The sequence below is a fragment of the Salmo salar genome, chromosome ssa01, assembly GCF_905237065.1.
Source record: "Salmo salar chromosome ssa01, Ssal_v3.1, whole genome shotgun sequence".
Lineage (NCBI taxonomy): Eukaryota > Metazoa > Chordata > Actinopteri > Salmoniformes > Salmonidae > Salmo > Salmo salar.
In genome coordinates this window covers 3,202,179-3,222,248 of record NC_059442.1, presented here as the reverse complement: position 1 = coordinate 3,222,248, position 20,070 = coordinate 3,202,179, and the positions used below count along the sequence as shown (strand labels likewise).

Sequence of the window (20,070 nt, the reverse complement as noted above, 5' to 3'; positions counted from 1 at the left end):
ATTACATTCTTCTTGTTCTGAGAAATGAAGGCTATTCTATGCGAGAAATTGCCAAGAAACTGAAGATCTCGTACAACGCTGTGTACTACTCTCTTCACAGAACAGCGCAAACTGGCTCTAACCAGAATAGAAAGAGGAGTGGGAGGCCCCGGTGCACAACTGAGCAAGAGGACAAGTACATTAGAGTGTCTAGTTTGAGAAACAGACGCCTCACAAGTCCTCAACTGGCAGCTTCATTAAATAGTACCGACAAAACACCAGCCTCAACATCAACAGTGAAGAGGCGACTCCAGGAAGCTGGCCTTCTAGGCAGAGCTGCAAAGAAAAAGCCATATCTCAGACTGGCCAATAAAAATAAAAGATTAAGATGGGCAAAAGAACACAGACACTGGACAGAGGAACTCTGCCTAGAAGCCAGCGTCCCGGAGTCGCCTCTTCACTGGATATCTTCACAGGATATTTCTAAGTGACCCCAAACTTTTGAACGGTAGTATATATATATATATTAGTCTCCTTTATCTAATCACCATCAATATTCATACTTTTTTTTACTGTTATTGTTGATTACATTGTCACTTCGCTTTAGCAAAAGTGGCTTTGTCATTCATGCTTATACAGCTTATCCGAATCTTAGATAGACAGAGAGAGTCAGAGAGAGACAGAGAGAGACAGAGAGAGTCAGAGAGAGAGAAAGACAGAGAGAAAGACAGAGAGAAAGACAGAGAGAAAGACAGAGAGAAAGACAGAGAGAAAGACAGAGAGAAAGACAGAGAGAAAGACAGCGAGACACAGCGAGACACAGCGAGACACAGCGAGACACAGCGAGACACAGCGAGAGAGCAAGAGAGAGAGAGACAGCGAGAGAGCAAGAGAGATCGGGAGGGAGAGGAACAGCATTCCACAGTTCCAGACAGAAGCGGCCAGAGTTCCAGAGATGAGTCCAGCTGAATAGCCGCTGCGGAAGTGTTTCAGACGAACTGAGCTCCCTGCCCTCCCTCCGTCCGTCCGTCCAGGGTGCTGCTAGGGACATGTAGTCCACAGGAGGGCACTATTTTGGTGTCACTGCTCAATAGGACACACGCCTCGGTCCTTACAGCAGAAGTAATGAACGACAACACCGTTGGGATACCTGGCGAAGGCGCTGCACAGGACAGACAGGTGATTCAGTAACAGTATATAAACAGAGCCTTAACTACATATTTACTTGAGGTTAATAATTTATTCAGAATGTATATTACCTAGTTGGAGGTGTTTATAAAGCATGAATGTTAGAACTAAAAAGTGGGATTGTGTAAATATATCAAATGGCTTGGCGATTCAGGTAAACAAAGTAACACTAAACCAGTATTACCTGTTCCCCATCTTCTTCTTACAGACCCTGCAGGTCTTCTCTTCTGAGATGGTACACTTGACCTGTTGGTGGAAGATACGCTCCTCCTGGACCTGAACAAACAAACAAACAAACAAACAAACAAAACGCACATCAGGTGGGTAGAAACGACACACACACAACGTCCATCTGTCTCACCCATAGGAACTCCTGACGACCTGGTCAAATAGTTTCCTCAGCCTTACAAACACACACACACCTCCAGCTCTCACACCCCCCTCGCCCCCTCCCCCAGCTCACCCCCCCCCCAGCTCACACACCCCCCAGCTCTCACACACACCCCCCCAGCTCTCACCCCCACCCCCCAGCTCTCACAACCCCCAGCTCTTACCCCCCAGCTCTCACACCCCCCAGCTCTCACACCCCCCCAGCTCTCACACACACCCCCAGCTCTCACACACCCCCCCAGCTCTCACACCCCCCAGCTCTCCCCCCCAGCTCACCCCCCACCCCCCCCAGCTCTCACACCCCCCCCCAGCTCACCCCCCCCAGCTCACCCGTAGGAACTCGGCCTGCAGCAGACTCTTGAGCACCTGGTCAAAGCGTTTCCTCTGAGCCTTCTCCTCCAGAACACTCTCTAGGAACACACGGATCTCTCTGATCTGAGTGTTGGCTGGCAGCAGGTTGATGGCCTGGTAGGGAGCAGAGACAGAGATGGTAGATACAGTGGTGTTTATCAGGGGCAAAAATGACTGTATAAAATAAATTATACAAATACTGAGCTGCCTATATTCAGGGGAGGCAGGTAGCCTAGTGGTTAGAGCGTTGGACCAGTAACCGAAAGGTTGCTAGATCGAATCCCCGAGCTGACAAGGTAAAAATCTGTCGTTCTGCCCCCTGAACAAGGCAGTTAACCCACTGTTCCTAGGCCGTCATTGTAAATAAGAACTTGTTCTTAACTGACTTTCCAAGTTAAATAAAGGTTAAAAAAATATATATATATTGTTGCTCAAAATAAGTAATACGTTTGTTTAATAAGTAACTTTTTTTTCTCAAAAAAAGTAGACGTCAAAATTATTGACAACTCTGTTTTCGATACCGGCTCTGAGCTTTTTCTAAAACGTTTTGAGTTGGAGAACACACAATGTGGGAACCTTCTTCCATATGCTTGATATCCTTCTGCGTTTATGGACTTCCCTCTTCAATTTAAACCACATGTTTTCATCGGGGTTCAAGTGTTGATTTTGTGGCCAATTAACACATTTCTTTAGGGATTTTCATGTATGCTTGGGGCTATTGTCTTGCTGGAAGATCCACTTGTTGCCAAGTTTTCAGCCTCTCGGCAGACAACCAGGTTTTTGGCTAAACTATCCTGGTACTGGGTAAAGTACATGATGCAGTTGACCTTTAACGGCCCCCTGACCAGTGGAAGCTAAATAGCCCCATAACATCAAAGATCCACCACTATATTTTACAGTAGGTATGAGGTAATTTTCTGATGATGCCTTCTCATTTCGACACCAAACCCCCACCTCTGCTTGGGATTATAGTATGGCGCCATACCAAGATGGCGCCAACAGAGATGGTTGCCTCGCTTCGAGTCTTTAGGAAACTATGCAGTATTTAGTTTTTTTATGTATTATTTCTTACATTGTTACCCCAGGAAATCGCGCCGACAGAGATAAACACCTCTGTCATGACGTTGGCCTGTGGGTAAGGTTTATGACGCCCCCCCATAAATACCTTTCTCTCTTCCCCTCTCTGAATCTACTGTTGGACTTGAATAGCCTGTGTTAAATATAGAGAGTCTGGGAACATCAAACATATGGGGAAAGGTACCATATATTTTGTTAATAAAACCAGTTGGAAATATGCTTGGGAACGTAATGAGTATGTATGTCAGTTCGGTTGTCATCTGAGACATTATGACTGATGACAGGACGACATAAACTGTATCTGAGAAAGTATACACCCTCTAGTTATCAGAGTCACATGGAATTGTTATGCAATTGAAATGTTTGATATTGAAAATGTTTGTTAGGAGATGAAATGTAATTTTAGCTTCCGAATGAGAGATTTGGGTTTTCATAAGGAAAGTGCCCTGCTCGATCAGTGGCCCAACCCTGTGAAGAGACAGGGGTTATAAACGATGAAACACCTCCCTCCCCCTCTCCACTATATAAGCCTTTGACGAAAAGATAACCAGTTGGTTCCAGTACGGGAGGTCTGCAGCCGCTACGTTAGAAGGACACACATGTCAAGTACAGAACTAAGCCAACCTCGGCGTGAGCTCTGGTATGAACTGGTATGAACTTTGAGCTTATTCACTACAGAAGTGCTACTTCCTAGCCGTTGAGTTAGCAGCGGCCGCTGTAACGTGGGCTAGGAAAGGACGGACGACGGATCCAGTCTAACAGACGGACGAAGATACCACCACGTATCCAATTTACCACCAGAGACATTCTTGCGAGGACAGGAAGGTCTGTTGGCCAACCTGGCCAGCATCTACGACCAACCTACCGAAGCGCAGCTCAGAGTAAATATTTATTGCATTTTCCTTTTCCAAATGGGCGGTAATTTAGAATGCATAAGATAATGTATTTACGATAGCATAGCTGCTGTTTCTGTGTTCCTAAATCTTCCCGCTCTTTCATTCAAGCCCAACCCCCTTTCCTTTGTGTAACCAGCCATGATACAGGTTCCGTCCACCAGGACGTTTTCTGTATGACATCATTTTATTCTGTGTATTTGTAATTCTGTGTGATTAGTTAGGTATTTAGTAAATAAATAATTAAACCCAATTTTGTATTGCTGATTCAACTTGTTAGCCAGGGTTCGTGAAGATAGCCAAGAATTTACAACTTTCATTATGAGACTGAAAATAAGACAAGGGTTAATATTGACTGCTATCGATGTAAAATATTACAAAGTATTTTAAGAGTTTATTCGGAAGATAACAGCTCTATAAACGTTCTTCCGTGGTGCCCCGACTTTCTAGTTAATTACATTTACATGATTAGCTTAATCAGGTAATATTAATTACAGAGAAATCATTTTATAAGTTAGCATGTCATATCACTTAATCCGGCATAGCCAAAGACACGACACCTCTCTGGGAAGAGAAAGGGCGGGGGTGTGTGCTTCATGATTAATGACTCATGGTGTAATCATAACAACATACAGGAACTCAAGTCCTTCTGCTCACCCGACCTAGAATTCCTCACAATCAAATGCCGGCCATTTTACCTACCAAGAGAATTCTCGTCAGTTATCGTCACAGCCGTGTACATTCCCCCTCAAGCAGACACCACGACGGCCCTCAATGAACTTCACTGGACTCTATGTAAACTAGAACCATATATCCTGCGGCTGCATTTATTGTAGCTGGGGATTTTAACAAAGCAAATTTTAGAACAAGGCTACCTAAATTCTATCAGCATATTGAGTGTAGTACACGCACGGGTAATACACTCGACCACTGCTACTCTAACTTCCACAATGCATACAAAGCCCTCTCCCGCCCTCCCTTCGGCAAATCCGACCACGACGCCATCTTGCTCCTACCGTCTTATAGGCAGAAACTCAAACAGGATGTACCAGTGACTAGAACCATTCAACGCTGGTCTGACCAATCAGAATCCATGCTTCACGATTGTTTTGATCACGCGGACTGGGATATGTTCCTGTCAGCCTCAGAGAATAACATCGACCTATACGCTGACTCGGTGAGTGAATTTATAAAGAAGTGCATAGGAGATGTTGTTCCGACTGTGACTATTAAAACCTCAACCAGAAACCGTGGATGGATGGCGGCATTCGCGCAAAACTGAAACCGCGATCCACCGCATTTAACCATGGAAAGAGGTCTGGGAATATGACTGAATATAAACAGTGTAGTTATTCCCTCCGCAAGGCAATCAAACAAGCGAAATGCCGGTACGGGGACAAAGTGGAGTCGCAATTTAACGGCTCAGACACAAGACATATGTGGCATGGTCTACAGGAAATCATGGACTACAAAAAGAAAACCAGCCACGTCACGGACACCGACGTCACGCTTCCAGACAAACTAAACACCTTCTTTTCCTGCTTTGAGGATAATACAGTGTCACCGTCGCGGCCCGCTAACAAGGACTGCGCCACCATCCCTCTCCTTCTCCATGGCCGACATGAGTAAAACATTTAAACGTGTTAACCCTCGCAAGGCTGCTGACCCAGACGGCATCCCTAGCCGCGTCCTCAGAGCATGCACAGACCAGCTGGTTGGTGTGTTTACGGACATATTCAATCTCTCCCCATCTCAGTCTGCTGTTCCCACATGTTTCAAGATGGCCACCATTGTTCCTGTGCCCAAGATAGCAAAGATAACTGAACTAAATGACTATCACCCCGTAGCACTCACTTCTGTCATCATGAAGTGCTTTGAGAGACTAGTCAAGTATCATATCACCTCCACCTTATCGGCCACCCTAGACCCACCTCAGTTTGCATACCGCCCCAACACGTCCACAGACGATGCAATCGGCATCACACTGCACACTACCCTATCCCATCTGGACAAGAGGACTACCTATGTAAGAATGCTGTTCATCGACTACAGCTCAGGATTGAAGACCATAGTAGCCTGGAAAGTTTAACGTTCCTCTGCGTACACATCACAGACAAACTGAAATGGTCCACTCACATAGACATTGTGGTGAAGAAGGTGCAACAGCGCCTCGTCAACCTCAGGAGAGCTTGTCACCCAAAACCCTGACCAACTTTTTACAGATGCACAATCAAGAGCATCCTGTCGGGCTGCATCACAGCCTGGTACGGCAACTGCACCGCCCGAAACCACAAGACTCTCCAGAGGGTGGTGCGATCTGCACAACGCATCACCGGGAGCAAACTACCTGCCCTCCAGGACACCTACAGCACCCAATGTCACAGGAAGACCAAAAAGATCATCAAGGACAACAACCACCCGAGCCACTGCCTGTTCACCCCGCTATCATCCAGAAGGTGAGGTCAGTACAGGTGCATCAAAGCTGGGACCGAGAGACTGAAAAACAGCTTCTATCTCCAGGCCATCAGACTGTTAAACAGCTTCTATCTCCAGGCCATCAGACTGTTAAACAGCTTCTATCTCCAGGCCATCAGACTGATAAACAGCTTCTATCTCCAGACCATCAGACTGTTAAACAGCTTCTATCTCCAGGCCATCAGACTGTTAAACAGCTTCTATCTCCAGACCATCAGACTGTTAAACAGCTTCTATCTCCAGACCATCAGACTGTTAAACAGCTTCTATCTCCAGACCATCAGACTGATAAACAGCTTCTATCTCCAGACCATCAGACTGTTAAACAGCTTCTATCTCCAGACCATCAGACTGTTAACCTCTTGGGGCTAGGTGGGACGCTAGCGTGCCACCTGTGGTGCACTCCATCAACAGCAGGTGCATTTCAAGAGCGGCAAATTTGAATCCAAATAAATGTCAAAATTCAAATTTTTCAAAAATACAACTATGTTACACCATTTGAAAGATAAACATCTCCTTAATCTAACCACGTTTTACGATTTCAAAAAGGTTTTACGGCGAAAGCATAAATTTAGAGTATGTTAGGACAGTACATTTACAAGAGTTGTGTGTAATGTTTTGTCAAGTCAAAGACAGGGTCACCAAAACCATAAAACCAGCTAAAATGATACACTAACCTTTTACAATCTCCATCAGATGACACTCCTAGGACATTATGTTAGACAATGCATGCATTTTTAGTTCTATCAAGTTCATATTTATATACAAAAACAGCGTTTTACTATGGCATTGATGTTGAGGAAATCGTTTCCCTCCAATAACCGGCAGTCAAGTCAGCGTCACAAATTAAATAATTAAAATTAGAAAACATTGGTAAAATATTATATTGTCATTTAAAGAATTATAGATTTACATCTTTTGAACGCAATCAACTTGCCAGATTTAAAAATAACCTTACTGGGAAATCACACTTTGCAATAATCTGAGCACTGTGCCCAGAAAAATACGCGTTGCGATACAGACTAGACGTCATGTTGGGGAGATCTAAAATCGAAAATACTATGTAAATAATCCATTACCTTTGATTCTCTTCATCAGATGTCACTTCCAGGTATCACAGGTCCATAACGAATGTAGTTTTGTTCAAAAAAGCTCATCATTTATGTCCAAAAATCTCCGTCTCGTTAGCACATGATGTAAGCCAGCCGGACTTCTCGTCATGAACGAGGGGAAAAAATATATTTCCGTTCGTTCAAACATGTCAAACGTTGTATAGCATAAATCATTAGGGCCTTTTTAACCAGAACATGAATAATATTCAAGGTGGACGAATGCATAGCCTTTTATAACGTATTGGAACGAGGGTACCCAACATGAAGTAGCGCGCCAGGTGTCTAATGGGACATCACCGTTCCATGGCTCTTGTTCGGTCAGATCTCCCTCCAGAAGACTCAAAACACTTTGTAAAGGCTGGTGACATCTAGTGGAAGCAATAGGAAGTGCCAAAATATTCCTAAACCCCTGTGTTTTTCAATGGGAGAGGTTTAAAGTCAATACAACACATCAGGTATCCACTTCCTGTCAGAAAATGTCTCAGGGTTTTGCCTGCCAAATGAGTTCTGTTATACTCACAGACACCATTCAAACAGTTTTGGAAACTTTAGAGTGTTTTCTATCCATATATAATAAGTATATGCATATTCTAGTTACTGGGTAGGATTAGTAACCAGATTAAATCGGGTACATTTTTTTTATCCAGACGTGCAAATGCTGCCCCCTAGACCCAACAGGTTAAACAGCTTCTATCTCCAGGCCATCAGACTGTTAAACAGCTTCTATCTCCAGGCCATCAGACTGTTAAACAGCTTCTATCTCCAGGCCATCAGACTGGTAAACAGCTTCTATCTCCAGGCCATCAGACTGGTAAACAGCTTCTATCTCCAGGCCATCAGACTGTTAAACAGCTTCTATCTCCAGGCCATCAGACTGGTAAACAGCTTCTATCTCCAGGCCATCAGACTGTTAAACAGCTTCTATCTCCAGGCCATCAGACTGGTAAACAGCTTCTATCTCCAGACCATCAGACTGATAAACAGCCATCACTAACACAGAGAGGCTGCTGCCTTCATTGAGACCCAATCACTGAACACTTTAATAAATGGATCACTAGTCACTTTAACAATGCCACTTTAAATAATGTCACTTTAATAATGTTTACATATCTTATATTACTCATCTCATACGTATATACTGCATTTTAAACCATCTATTGCACCTTGCCTATGCCGCTCGGCCATCGCTCATCCATATACTTATATGTACATATTCTCATTCACCCCTTTAGATTTGTGTGTATAAGGTAGTTGTTGGGGAATTGTTAGATGACTTGTTAGATATTACTGCACTGTCGGAACTAGAAGCACAAGCACTTCGCTACACTCGCATTAACACCTGTTAACCATGTGTATGTGACCAATACAATTAGATTTGATGTGAGTGCTGTGTGTGGTCAAGGACCTCTATTCTCAGGTCATTTGACCAAAGCTCCATTTCCAATCCATGTGCCAATGTTGTTTAACAAACTCAAGGCGATTCCATTTGATGGATGATGTGAAAATAGAGCTCTTTGGCAATGCACACCACTGGTGGGTTTGAATGTCGAAATGAGACAAACAAGAAATAGGACAAATATTTGAGAACTGACCATTAACTTCCACAGGGGATCTATTTGTGATCTATAAAGCTGGAGTATGAGAAGAAAAAAACCTCTGGAACGTGTTGTGTTTACAGTAGTGGATACTGTATGTGTTTACAGTAGGAGATACTGTATGTGTTTACAGTAGGAGATACTGTATGTGTTTACAGTAGTGGATACTGTATGTGTTTACAGTAGGAGATACAGTATGTGTTTACTGTAGGAGATACTGTATGTGTTTACAGTAGTGGATACTGTACGTGTTTACAGTAGTGGATACAGTATGTGTTTACAGTAGGAGATACTGTATGTGTTTGCTGTAGGAGATACTGTATGTGTTTACTGTAAGAGATACTGTACGTGTTTACAGTAGGAGATACAGTATGTGTTTACTGTAGGAGATACAGTATGTGTTTACAGTAGGAGATACTGTATGTGTTTACTGTAGGAGATACAGTATGTGTTTACAGTAGGAGATACAGTATGTGTTTACAGTAGGAGATACAGTATGTGTTTACTGTAGGAGATACAGTATGTGTTTACAGTAGGAGATACAGTATGTGTTTACAGTAGGAGATACTGTATGTGTTTACAGTAGGAGATACTGTATGTGTTTACAGTAGGAGATACTGTATGTGTTTACTGTAGTGGATACTGTATGTGTTTACAGTAGAGGATACAGTATGTGTTTACAGTAGGAGATACTGTATGTGTTTACTGTAGGAGATACTGTATGTGTTTACTGTAGGAGATACAGTACGTGTTTACAGTAGAGGATACTGTATGTGTTTACAGTAGAGGATACAGTATGTGTTTACAGTAGGAGATACTGTATGTGTTTACAGTAGGAGATACTGTATGTGTTTACAGTAGTGGATACTGTATGTGTTTACAGTAGGAGATACTGTATGTGTTTACAGTAGAGGATACTGTATGTGTTTACTGTAGGAGATACTGTATGTGTTTACAGTAGGAGATACTGTATGTGTTTACAGTAGGAGATACTGTATGTGTTTACAGTAGTGGATACTGTATGTGTTTACAGTAGGAGATACTGTATGTGTTTACAGTAGAGGATACTGTATGTGTTTACAGTAGGAGATACAGTATGTGTTTACAGTAGGAGATACAGTATGTGTTTACAGTAGGAGATACTGTATGTGTTTACAGTAGGAGATACAGTATGTGTTTACAGTAGTGGATACTGTATGTGTTTACAGTAGGAGATACTGTATGTGTTTACAGTAGAGGATACTGTATGTGTTTACAGTAGGAGATACAGTATGTGTTTACAGTAGGAGATACTGTATGTGTTTACAGTAGGAGATACTGTATGTGTTTACAGTAGTGGATACTGTATGTGTTTACAGTAGGAGATACAGTATGTGTTTACTGTAGGAGATACTGTATGTGTTTACAGTAGTGGATACTGTACGTGTTTACAGTAGTGGATACAGTATGTGTTTACAGTAGGAGATACTGTATGTGTTTGCTGTAGGAGATACTGTATGTGTTTACTGTAAGAGATACTGTACGTGTTTACAGTAGGAGATACAGTATGTGTTTACTGTAGGAGATACAGTATGTGTTTACAGTAGGAGATACTGTATGTGTTTACTGTAGGAGATACAGTATGTGTTTACAGTAGGAGATACAGTATGTGTTTACAGTAGGAGATACAGTATGTGTTTACAGTAGGAGATACAGTATGTGTTTACTGTAGGAGATACAGTATGTGTTTACAGTAGGAGATACAGTATGTGTTTACAGTAGGAGATACAGTATGTGTTTACTGTAGGAGATACTGTATGTGTTTACAGTAGGAGATACTGTATGTGTTTACTGTAGTGGATACTGTATGTGTTTACAGTAGAGGATACAGTATGTGTTTACAGTAGGAGATACTGTATGTGTTTACTGTAGGAGATACTGTATGTGTTTACTGTAGGAGATACAGTACGTGTTTACAGTAGAGGATACTGTATGTGTTTACAGTAGAGGATACAGTATGTGTTTACAGTAGGAGATACTGTATGTGTTTACAGTAGGAGATACTGTATGTGTTTACAGTAGTGGATACTGTATGTGTTTACAGTAGAGGATACTGTATGTGTTTACAGTAGAGGATACTGTATGTGTTTACTGTAGGAGATACTGTATGTGTTTACAGTAGGAGATACTGTATGTGTTTACAGTAGGAGATACTGTATGTGTTTACAGTAGTGGATACTGTATGTGTTTACAGTAGGAGATACTGTATGTGTTTACAGTAGAGGATACTGTATGTGTTTACAGTAGGAGATACAGTATGTGTTTACAGTAGGAGATACAGTATGTGTTTACAGTAGGAGATACTGTATGTGTTTACAGTAGGAGATACAGTATGTGTTTACAGTAGTGGATACTGTATGTGTTTACAGTAGGAGATACTGTATGTGTTTACAGTAGAGGATACTGTATGTGTTTACAGTAGGAGATACAGTATGTGTTTACAGTAGGAGATACTGTATGTGTTTACAGTAGGAGATACAGTATGTGTTTACAGTAGTGGATACTGTATGTGTTTACAGTAGGAGATACAGTATGTGTTTACAGTAGGAGATACAGTATGTGTTTACAGTAGTGGATACAGTATGTGTTTACAGTAGGAGATACAGTATGTGTTTACAGTAGGAGATACAGTATGTGTTTACAGTAGGAGATACTGTATGTGTTTACAGTAGAGGATACTGTATGTGTTTACAGTAGAGGATACTGTATGTGTTTACAGTAGGAGATACTGTATGTGTTTACAGTAGGAGATACTGTATGTGTTTACAGTAGGAGATACTGTATGTGTTTACAGTAGGAGATACTGTATGTGTTTACTGTAGGAGATACTGTATGTGTTTACTGTAGGAGATACTGTATGTGTTTACAGTAGTGGATACTGTATGTGTTTACTGTAGGAGATACTGTATGTGTTTACTGTAGGAGATACTGTATGTGTTTACTGTAGGAGATACTGTATGTGTTTACAGTAGGAGATACAGTACGTGTTTACAGTAGGAGATACAGTATGTGTTTACAGTAGGAATTACAGTATGTGTTTACAGTAGGAGATACTGTATGTGTTTACAGTAGGAGATACAGTATGTGTTTACAGTAGGAATTACAGTATGTGTTTACAGTAGGAGATACTGTATGTGTTTACAGTAGAGGATACTGTATGTGTTTACAGTAGGAGATACTGTATGTGTTTACTGTAGGAGATACTGTATGTGTTTACAGTAGAGGATACTGTATGTGTTTACAGTAGGAGATACTGTATGTGTTTACTGTAGGAGATACTGTATGTGTTTACAGTAGGAGATACAGTATGTGTTTACAGTAGAGGATACTGTATGTGTTTACAGTAGGAGATACTGTATGTGTTTACTGTAGGAGATACTGTATGTGTTTACAGTAGGAGATACAGTATGTGTTTACAGTAGTGGATACAGTACGTGTTTACAGTAGGAGATACTGTACGTGTTTACAGTAGGAGATACTGTATGTGTTTACAGTAGGAGATACTGTACGTGTTTACAGTAGGAGTTACAGTATGTGTTTACAGTAGGAGATACAGTATGTGTTTACAGTAGGAGATACTGTACGTGTTTACAGTAGGAGATACTGTACGTGTTTACAGTAGGAGTTACAGTATGTGTTTACAGTAGGAATTACAGTATGTGTTTACAGTAGGAGATACTGTATGTGTTTACAGTAGTGGATACTGTATGTGTTTACAGTAGAGGATACTGTATGTGTTTACTGTAGGAGATACTGTATGTGTTTACTGTAGGAGATACTGTATGTGTTTACTGTAGGAGATACTGTATGTGTTTACTGTAGGAGATACTGTATGTGTTTACTGTAAGAGATACTGTATGTGTTTACTGTAAGAGATACTGTATGTGTTTACTGTAGGAGATACTGTATGTGTTTACTGTAGGAGATACTGTATGTGTTTACAGCAGTGGATACTGTATGTGTTTACAGCAGTGGATACTGTATGTGTTTACAGTTGGAGATACTGTATGTGTTTACAGTTGGAGATACATAATTTGTTTCACTTTATGTGCCCTTCCTCTCCCCCCCCTCTCTTGGCAAGACAGGCTCTGGGAGCTGAGCCAGGGGAAATGAAAACGAAAGCAGAGCCACATTAAAAGAAACTCTCTGATCACTGGTGCTGCCCAACACCACATTGATACAGCACTGATACAATGACGAATATCAAACATTTGTATAACTAAAACCAAGACAGACCACAGCCTGTCGTTTCCAATAGCAACAGTGGGCAGAGCCAAGACCGAGCTAGAGAGATCCTATTGGAGCGTTTCTAGCATCATCTGCATATTTCCGCTAGGGAACGCCTACTCTGTGAGGTGCGTGTGCAGTAACTCAATTCGCCATTGCACTTGTCTCTTTAGTGTTTGGGGGGTTTGTTGCCAAGGGTAAAGTTTACAAACCTTAAGACTACTCTGTTCACCATAGACTGTAGTTTTGGGAACAGAGAACAGAATTAAAATCAGATGTTTTATTAACGAGAACAGTAGCAGATGTCAGGCAAAATCCATCTCCTTCCATATTGGGTAGTGCAGTCTACCTTAGTGGTATTCAGCTTCCTGTGGTGCAGTCTACCTTAGTGGTATTCAGCTTCCTGTGGTGCGGTCTACCTTAGTGGTATTCAGCTTCGTGTGGTGCGGTCTACCTTAGTGGTATTCAGCTTCCTGTGGTGCAGTCTACCTTAGTGGTATTCAGCTTCCTGTGGTGCAGTCTACCTTAGTGGTATTCAGCTTCCTGTGGTGCGGTCTACCTTAGTGGTATTCAGCTTCGTGTGGTGCGGTCTACCTTAGTGGTATTCAGCTTCCTGTGGTGCAGTCTACCTTAGTGGTATTCAGCTTCCTGTGGTGCAGTCTACCTTAGTGGTATTCAGCTTCCTGTGGTGCAGTCTACCTTAGTGGTATTCAGCTTGCTGTGGTGCAGTCTACCTTAGTGGTATTCAGCTTCCTGTGGTGCAGTCTACCTTAGTGGTATTCAGCTTCCTGTGGTGCAGTCTACCTTAGTGGTATTCAGCTTCCTGTGGTGCAGTCTACCTTAGTGGTATTCAGCTTGCTGTGGTGCAGTCTACCTTAGTGGTATTCAGCTTCCTGTGGTGCAGTCTACCTTAGTGGTATTCAGCTTCCTGTGGTGCAGTCTACCTTAGTGGTATTCAGCTTCCTGTGGTATTCAGCTTCCTGTGGTGCAGTCTACCTTAGTGGTATTCAGCTTGCTGTGGTGCAGTCTACCTTAGTGGTATTCAGCTTCCTGTGGTGCAGTCTACCTTAGTGGTATTCAGCTTCCTGTGGTATTCAGCTTCCTGTGGTGCAGTCTACCTTAGTCGTATTCAGCTTCCTGTGGTGCAGTCTACCTTAGTGGTATTCAGCTTCCTGTGGTATTCAGCTTCCTGTGGTGCAGTCTACCTTAGTGGTATTCAGCTTGCTGTGGTGCAGCTCCAGCACGTGTAGAGCAGCCTTTAGATTGGCCTGTGGCTCCGACAGCTCCATTTTGATTGGTCCAAGGCAGTGGACATCAGGAGGGGACAAATACATGCGCAGCAGAGACAGGTACACCTGTATAACAACATGGGGTTTAGAGACAGGTACACCTGTATAACAACATGGGGTTAAGAGACAGGTACACCTGTATAACAACATGGGGTTAAGAGACAGGTACACCTGTATAACAACATGGGGTTAAGAGACAGGTACACCTGTATAACAACATGGGGTTAAGAGACAGGTACACCTGTATAACAACATGGGGTTAAGAGACAGGTACACCTGTATAACAACATGGGGTTAAGAGACAGGTACACCTGTATAACAACATGGGGTTTATAGACAGGTACACCTGTATAACAACATGGGGTTTAGAGACAGGTACACCTGTATAACAACATGGGGTTTAGAGACAGGTACACCTGTATAACAACATGGGGTTTAGAGACAGGTACACCTGTATAACAACATGGGGTTTAGAGACAGGTACACCTGTATAACAACATGGGGTTAAGAGACAGGTACACCTGTATAACAACATGGGGTTTAGAGACAGGTACACCTGTATAACAACATGGGGTTTAGAGACAGGTACACCTGTATAACAACATGGGGTTTAGAGACAGGTACACCTGTATAACAACATGGGGTTAAGAGACAGGTACACCTGTATAACAACATGGGGTTTAGAGACAGGTACACCTGTATAACAACATGGGGTTAAGAGACAGGTACACCTGTATAACAACATGGGGTTTAGAGACAGGTACACCTGTATAACAACATGGGGTTTAGAGACAGGTACACCTGTATAACAACATGGGGTTAAGAGACAGGTACACCTGTATAACAACATGGGGTTTAGAGACAGGTACACCTGTATAACAACATGGGGTTAAGAGACAGGTACACCTGTATAACAACATGGGGTTGAGAGACAGGTACACCTGTATAACAACATGGGGTTGAGAGACAGGTACACCTGTATAACAACATGGGGTTAAGAGACAGGTACACCTGTATAACAACATGGGGTTTAGAGACAGGTACACCTGTATAACAACATGGGGTTAAGAGACAGGTACACCTGTATAACAACATGGGGTTTAGAGACAGGTACACCTGTATAACAACATGGGGTTTAGAGACAGGTACACCTGTATAACAACATGGGGTTTAGAGACAGGTACACCTGTATAACAACATGGGGTTTAGAGACAGGTACACCTGTATAACAACATGGGGTTTAGAGACAGGTACACCTGTATAACAACATGGGGTTAAGAGACAGGTACACCTGTATAACAACATGGGGTTAAGAGACAGGTACACCTGTATAACAACATGGGGTTTAGAGACAGGTACACCTGTATAACAACATGGGGTTTAGAGACAGGTACACCTGTATAACAACATGGGGTTTAGAGACAGGTACACCTGTATAACAACATGGGGTTAAGAGACAGGTACACCTGTATAACAACATGGGGTTTAGAGACAGGTACACCTGTATAACAACATGGGGTTAAGAGACAGGTACACCTGTATAACAACATGGGGTTTAGAGACAGGTACACCTGTATAACAACATGGGGTTTAGAGACAGGTACACCTGTATAACAACATGGGGTTTAGAGACAGGTACACCTGTATAACAACATGGGGTTTAGAGACAGGTACACCTGTATAACAACATGGGGTTAAGAGACAGGTACACCTGTATAACAACATGGGGTTAAGAGACAGGTACACCTGTATAACAACATGGGGTTAAGAGACAGGTACACCTGTATAACAACATGGGGTTAAGAGACAGGTACACCTGTATAACAACATGGGGTTTAGAGACAGGTACACCTGTATAACAACATGGGGTTAAGAGACAGGTACACCTGTATAACAACATGGGGTTAAGAGACAGGTACACCTGTATAACAACATGGGGTTAAGAGACAGGTACACCTGTATAACAACATGGGGTTTAGAGACAGGTACACCTGTATAACAACATGGGGTTAAGAGACAGGTACACCTGTATAACAACATGGGGTTAAGAAACAGGTACACCTGTATAACAACATGGGGTTTAGAGACAGGTACACCTGTATAACAACATGGGGTTTAGAGACAGGTACACCTGTATAACAACATGGGGTTTAGAGACAGGTACACCTGTATAACAACATGGGGTTTAGAGACAGGTACACCTGTATAACAACATGGGGTTTAGAGACAGGTACACCTGTATAACAACATGGGGTTTAGAGACAGGTACACCTGTATAACAACATGGGGTTAAGAGACAGGTACACCTGTATAACAACATGGGGTTTAGAGACAGGTACACCTGTATAACAACATGGGGTTAAGAGACAGGTACACCTGTATAACAACATGGGGTTTAGAGACAGGTACACCTGTATAACAACATGGGGTTTAGAGACAGGTACACCTGTATAACATGGGGTTAAGAGACAGGTACACCTGTATAACAACATGGGGTTTAGAGACAGGTACACCTGTATAACAACATGGGGTTTAGAGACAGGTACACCTGTATAACAACATGGGGTTAAGAGACAGGTACACCTGTATAACAACATGGGGTTAAGAGACAGGTACACCTGTATAACAACATGGGGTTAAGAGACAGGTACACCTGTATAACAACATGGGGTTAAGAGACAGGTACACCTGTATAACAACATGGGGTTAAGAGACAGGTACACCTGTATAACAACATGGGGTTAAGAGACAGGTACACCTGTATAACAACATGGGGTTAAGAGACAGGTACACCTGTATAACAACATGGGGTTAAGAGACAGGTACACCTGTATAACAACATGGGGTTAAGAGACAGGTACACCTGTATAACAACATGGGGTTTAGAGACAGGTACACCTGTATAACAACATGGGGTTAAGAGACAGGTACACCTGTATAACAACATGGGGTTTAGAGACAGGTACACCTGTATAACAACATGGGGTTAAGAGACAGGTACACCTGTATAACAACATGGGGTTTAGAGACAGGTACACCTGTATAACAACATGGGGTTTAGAGACAGGTACACCTGTATAACAACATGGGGTTAAGAGACAGGTACACCTGTATAACAACATGGGGTTAAGAGACAGGTACACCTGTATAACAACATGGGGTTTAGAGACAGGTACACCTGTATAACAACATGGGGTTAAGAGACAGGTACACCTGTATAACAACATGGGGTTTAGAGACAGGTACACCTGTATAACAACATGGGGTTAAGAGACAGGTACACCTGTATAACAACATGGGGTTTAGAGACAGGTACACCTGTATAACAACATGGGGTTAAGAGACAGGTACACCTGTATAACAACATGGGGTTTAGAGACAGGTACACCTGTATAACAACATGGGGTTAAGAGACAGGTACACCTGTATAACAACATGGGGTTTAGAGACAGGTACACCTGTATAACAACATGGGGTTTAGAGACAGGTACACCTGTATAACAACATGGGGTTAAGAGACAGGTACACCTGTATAACAACATGGGGTTAAGAGACAGGTACACCTGTATAACAACATGGGGTTTAGAGACAGGTACACCTGTATAACAACATGGGGTTAAGAGACAGGTACACCTGTATAACAACATGGGGTTTAGAGACAGGTACACCTGTATAACAACATGGGGTTTAGAGACAGGTACACCTGTATAACAACATGGGGTTAAGAGACAGGTACACCTGTATAACAACATGGGGTTTAGAGACAGGTACACCTGTATAACAACATGGGGTTAAGAGACAGGTACACCTGTATAACAACATGGGGTTAAGAGACAGGTACACCTGTATAACAACATGGGGTTTAGAGACAGGTACACCTGTATAACAACATGGGGTTTAGAGACAGGTACACCTGTATAACAACATGGGGTTTAGAGACAGGTACACCTGTATAACAACATGGGGTTTAGAGACAGGTACACCTGTATAACAACATGGGGTTTAGAGACAGGTACACCTGTATAACAACATGGGGTTTAGAGACAGGTACACCTGTATAACAACATGGGGTTTAGAGACAGGTACACCTGTATAACAACATGGGGTTTAGAGACAGGTACACCTGTATAACAACATGGGGTTTAGAGACAGGTACACCTGTATAACAACATGGGGTTTAGAGACAGGTACACCTGTATAACAACATGGGGTTTAGAGACAGGTACACCTGTATAACAACATGGGGTTAAGAGACAGGTACACCTGTATAACAACATGGGGTTTAGAGACAGGTACACCTGTATAACAACATGGGGTTTAGAGACAGGTACACCTGTATAACAACATGGGGTTTAGAGACAGGTACACCTGTATAACAACATGGGGTTAAGAGACAGGTACACCTGTATAACAACATGGGGTTTAGAGACAGGTACACCTGTATAACAACATGGGGTTAAGAGACAGGTACACCTGTATAACAACATGGGGTTTAGAGACAGGTACACCTGTATAACAACATGGGGTTAAGAGACAGGTACACCTGTATAACAACATGGGGTTTAGAGACAGGTACACCTGTATAACAACATGGGGTTTAGAGACAGGTACACCTGTATAACAACATGGGGTTAAGAGACAGGTACACCTGTATAACAACATGGGGTTTAGAGACAGGTACACCTGTATAACATGGGGTTTAGAGACAGGTACACCTGTATAACAACATGGGGTTTAGAGACAGGTACACCTGTATAACAACATGGGGTTTAGAGACAGGTACACCTGTATAACAACATGGGGTTAAGAGACAGGTACACCTGTATAACAACATGGGGTTAAGAGACAGGTACACCTGTATAACAACATGGGGTTAAGAGACAGGTACACCTGTATAACAACATGGGGTTTAGAGACAGGTACACCTGTATAACAACATGGGGTTTAGAGACAGGTACACCTGTATAACAACATGGGGTTAAGAGACAGGTACACCTGTATAACAACATGGGGTTTAGAGACAGGTACACCTGTATAACAACATGGGGTTAAGAGACAGGTACACCTGTATAACAACATGGGGTTTAGAGACAGGTACACCTGTATAACAACATGGGGTTTAGAGACAGGTACACCTGTATAACAACATGGGGTTTAGAGACAGGTACACCTGTATAACAACATGGGGTTTAGAGACAGGTACACCTGTATAACAACATGGGGTTAAGAGACAGGTACACCTGTATAACAACATGGGGTTTAGAGACAGGTACACCTGTATAACAACATGGGGTTTATAGACAGGTACACCTGTATAACAACATGGGGTTAAGAGACAGGTACACCTGTATAACAACATGGGGTTTAGAGACAGGTACACCTGTATAACAACATGGGGTTTAGAGACAGGTACACCTGTATAACAACATGGGGTTTAGAGACAGGTACACCTGTA

General features: G+C 42.5%; 1 protein-coding gene across 3 annotated transcripts in view; it reads right to left on the bottom strand.

The window, feature by feature from the left end:
- Positions 1 to 575: 575 nt before the first annotated feature.
- Positions 576 to 20,070, bottom strand: part of LOC106569409 (vam6/Vps39-like protein) — a 78,965-nt gene continuing 59,470 nt past the window's right edge. For all 3 annotated transcript variants that reach the window (XM_045705726.1, XM_045705752.1, XM_045705772.1), the window contains 4 exons: positions 14,532 to 14,681; positions 1,888 to 2,022; positions 1,352 to 1,443; positions 576 to 1,141 (listed from right to left, as the gene is read on the bottom strand). In XM_045705726.1, coding sequence (XP_045561682.1) covers positions 1,060 to 1,141; positions 1,352 to 1,443; positions 1,888 to 2,022; positions 14,532 to 14,681 — 459 coding nt within the window. In that variant the 3' untranslated portion in view covers positions 576 to 1,059. The remainder of the gene's footprint in view (positions 1,142 to 1,351; positions 1,444 to 1,887; positions 2,023 to 14,531; positions 14,682 to 20,070) is intronic.